At 42.8% G+C, this 3,672-nt stretch overlaps 1 protein-coding gene across 1 annotated transcript; it reads left to right on the plus strand.

Moving 5' to 3' along the window:
* Nucleotides 1–259: 259 nt before the first annotated feature.
* On the plus strand, nt 260–1,481 carry LOC135078507 (enhancer of split mbeta protein-like). Its single transcript, XM_063973049.1, has one exon. The coding sequence runs from the start codon at nt 308–310 to the stop codon at nt 1,058–1,060; it is 753 nt and encodes a 250-aa protein (XP_063829119.1). The 5' UTR covers nt 260–307; the 3' UTR covers nt 1,061–1,481.
* The last annotated feature ends 2,191 nt before the right edge of the window (nt 1,482–3,672 follow it).

The raw sequence follows: 3,672 nt of genomic DNA on the forward strand, positions 1-3,672 counted from the left end.
ATTTGGTTTAATGTCACAGACTTAATTATAAATAATTAACTATCAATCATAATCATTATTTTAAAAGTTAAACAATCATAGTTTTGAAATAACTAATAATACCTCAAATATCTCTAAATTCTATCTCATAAGATCTAAAAATACCGTTACATTAAAGATAGTAAAATAATAATTCGCCGTTCCAATAGTGCCACCCCTGTATTTTATTTATCACGGGCGTTTGCCACAATCGGTATAGGGCGCATAAAAGCGGGCGGCGGTCGGCGCGCGCGCCACTCGCTCACAGACCGCCGCGCGCGCAGCACCCATGATCCTCCCCGCGCGAACCATGTCGCCGCACGGCGTGTACCACCCGCCCGCGCACGCGCAGCCCGACGAGGAACCCGTCTCCCGCACCTACCAGTACCGCAAGGTCATGAAGCCCATGCTCGAACGAAAACGCCGAGCCCGCATCAACCGCTGCCTCGACGAACTCAAGGACCTCATGGTCACCGCACTCCAGGCCGAAGGCGAAAACGTCTCCAAACTAGAAAAAGCAGACATCCTCGAACTCACCGTCCGACACCTCCACAGCCTCAAACGCCGAGGCCAGCTCGTCCTGAAACCCGAAATGTCTTACGCGGAACGCTTCCGCGCCGGATTCACGCAGTGTGCAACGGAAGTGTCACAGTTTATCGCGAACGCCACGCTAGCAGCGAACGCTATGCAGCGGCAGGGGCCGGTGGACCCGCAGGCCGGCGCGAGGTTGTTGCAGCACCTGAGCAACTGTATCAGGAGGTTGGAGAACCCTCAAGTGGTGCAGCCGCAGCCGATCGCTCCTAATGGGGTGGCGCGGCCGACGCCGCTGCAGCCGATAGCGCCGGCGCCGCCACCGCAGCCGGCGCCGGGGCAGCAGCCGGCGCCGCAGAGGACGGCGCTGCCGGAGCGGGGCCTCAAGAGGCCGGCGGAGCCGCTGGACGCTGAAGCGGCGCTCGCCAAGCGTGCGTACGCGCCGCCCTCCCCGCCGCACAGCCCCGCCTCCGAGACCGACTCCGCCCAGTCGATGTGGCGGCCCTGGTGACCGCCTGGTGCCTCATGATCTCCGAACAGACTGTGCCTCGATGTGTGATAATCACAAACGTTGTTTTGTTTTACGTTCCTAGAACCGATGTGTTGACCCGTTGCATGAGCGCTCGCTTTGCTTGTTGAACTTTGAGTTTTGTTTTCTAATTTAAATAAAATAAGTTTTTGTTTTAATCTAATCTGTTATTTTTAAACTCCTAAATTCAACGTCTTCCGCGTCGGTTGTTAAAGCATTTACTTTTAAAAGTTAAAGTACCATAGTGTAGTGTAGTACCTAAGTTATCTCTGTGATATACGTAAATAGTTTTCTTGAATGTTAAAGAAGTTGTTAGGTTGCTATCATAGATAAATAGGACACTTGAACATTTCACAGAAGTGATTAAAATAAAAGTTATTTAATAAAATATTTTTGTACTAAATTATGTTTAATTGCTACTTTCTCATCCCGTCATTCATGAACCCATTAACTTACCTATACTTCAACATAGATTTTATATCGCAATTATCACTTTAACAAGATAATTTTGTAATTTTGATCAGTAATCACCTCGTGCAATAACCTTGCAAGAGGTCTCATTTCCTTACAATCGGACTTCATGGGAAAATGCTTTCTCCGTATCAAACTCTAAATTAAACCTTATATCCAATGCCCAGGATTTAAATTTTCTTGCAATCGCTGGGATCGTCTCAAGACAATAGATAATAATTAGTGTTATTTGATGAAATATTCAAGCGAATTTCTTCGTGGAATAATTTTATTGGCAATTCTCACGATGTCCGGCATCGGCTAAACACGATGATACTTGTAAAATAAAAACATTCCGGAAACTTGATAATGATACAATAACATGAATATGAAGTTATGATAAAAATAAATCATACTTGCGCAATGTAAGGGGAAACCCCATGAATCAGTTGACAAAAATGTAACGCAGAATCCAGAGACAATGTTCATCCCTCAATTAATTCTGAAATCTTTCAAGAATTACACATAACAAAAGAAATCAAGTCTTCCGAGATTTTAAGGTTGGGTTGCACCATCTTACTTTAACTTTGACAAACGTCAATAATCTGTCAAACTCCATACAAAAAGCACTGGTTATCATCATAGTTAACGTTAAAGTTAGGTGGTGCAACTCAGCCTAAGAGTTGGGTATACTTTCTAAACGTTTTTGACAAGAACATAAATTTTTCACTGACACAAACACAAGTCATACAAATTCTCAGCCTCACACCCTAACCTGTGCCCTAACTAAAAGTATACTTTCCCGCCAAGAATTCCCTCCAAATAGTTTTCACTTATCGATAGCGATCTACACTTTAACCGATGATAAGGGAATGTGAAGACGCGCGAAGGGAATGGTGTAAAAAAAATGATGTTATTTATTCACCAAAAAGTTTTTTTTACTTTTAAATATTATGAACTTAGTAAGTATATTATTTATTCATTTAAATTATTATCTTTATTTAAAGCGCTCTAATCTTCTGAGCCATCAAGATGACATCATTATTTCAGCCATAGGACGTCCACTGCTGAACATAGGCCTCCTCCAAGATGAAGATAACATAGCTGTACCTATTGGGACAGTTTCACCACTTGTTGATAAAGTCTCTAATAGCCTCACTAACTTATCTGTCAGATAAACTGCAACTTTTGACTTCACTGGTCCAAGAATAGAGCTACCGAAAAGAGAATGTTATCGGTTATCGGTAAACCTAATTTATTAGATAGCGTTATGATAATTATTTGCAACTTCACCATGAGTCGGTGTATCTTCAAAATAGGCCCAAGACAAACTTGACATTAGTTGGTTTTAACGAAAACGGGAACGAGAGTTGGTAATAGCCCCGTAGGTCCAGATAAATTCAACTAAACTGAAAACATTCAAATCAAATGAGCAAAGCAACCTTAAGTTTCACATTCTCGTAAATAAAAATTCGTCATAAATAGAGCTTTAACATTAACCTTCAACGATTGCGGTCCAAAAAGTAATTGTACGCGAATACCGGACAGGAGCGTGCGTCTGCGCACCTAGAATTAGTTCGGTGCTAATTGGGCGTTGCGTGCGCGCAGGCGTGGGAACCGGTGAAAATATCGCTTCGGTTACGGTGGGTCGACTAATCGGACGATTGGTCTTGCCGAATCGGTTCGGATAACTTTGGGCGATCTGGTGCTGATCGGATACGCTGGTGATAGATGTTGGAGATATCTTCGATTAGTTGCGGGCCCTGAAATGGTAGGAGCGCGATGGGAGAAAGTAGAGCTTGAAAAAATTTAGACTACTTTTGCCAGTCACACTTAAAGTCACATAGAAACTTTTAATCAGTAGATCATAGAGGTTACTACTTCATGCTAGAGTTCAGATATGTTGTCGAAAGAAAATGCAGAGATTTCAGATAAAAAAAAAATCATTATACATAAAAATAATCACAAAGGATATTATGACCTTCGATTGTATGCATTAGGTATATATGCAGTACTAGAGGCATCTTTGCACCAGCGAGCGCTTTGGTAAGCTTTTTTCATAAGAGTTACTCCCACAACTCACATCCCCGCTAAATCAAAAATCTATGAGGAGGAGAGAAAATACATCTCATCAACATGGACCT

Source organism: Ostrinia nubilalis, chromosome 15 (assembly GCF_963855985.1).
Source record: "Ostrinia nubilalis chromosome 15, ilOstNubi1.1, whole genome shotgun sequence".
NCBI lineage: Eukaryota > Metazoa > Arthropoda > Insecta > Lepidoptera > Crambidae > Ostrinia > Ostrinia nubilalis.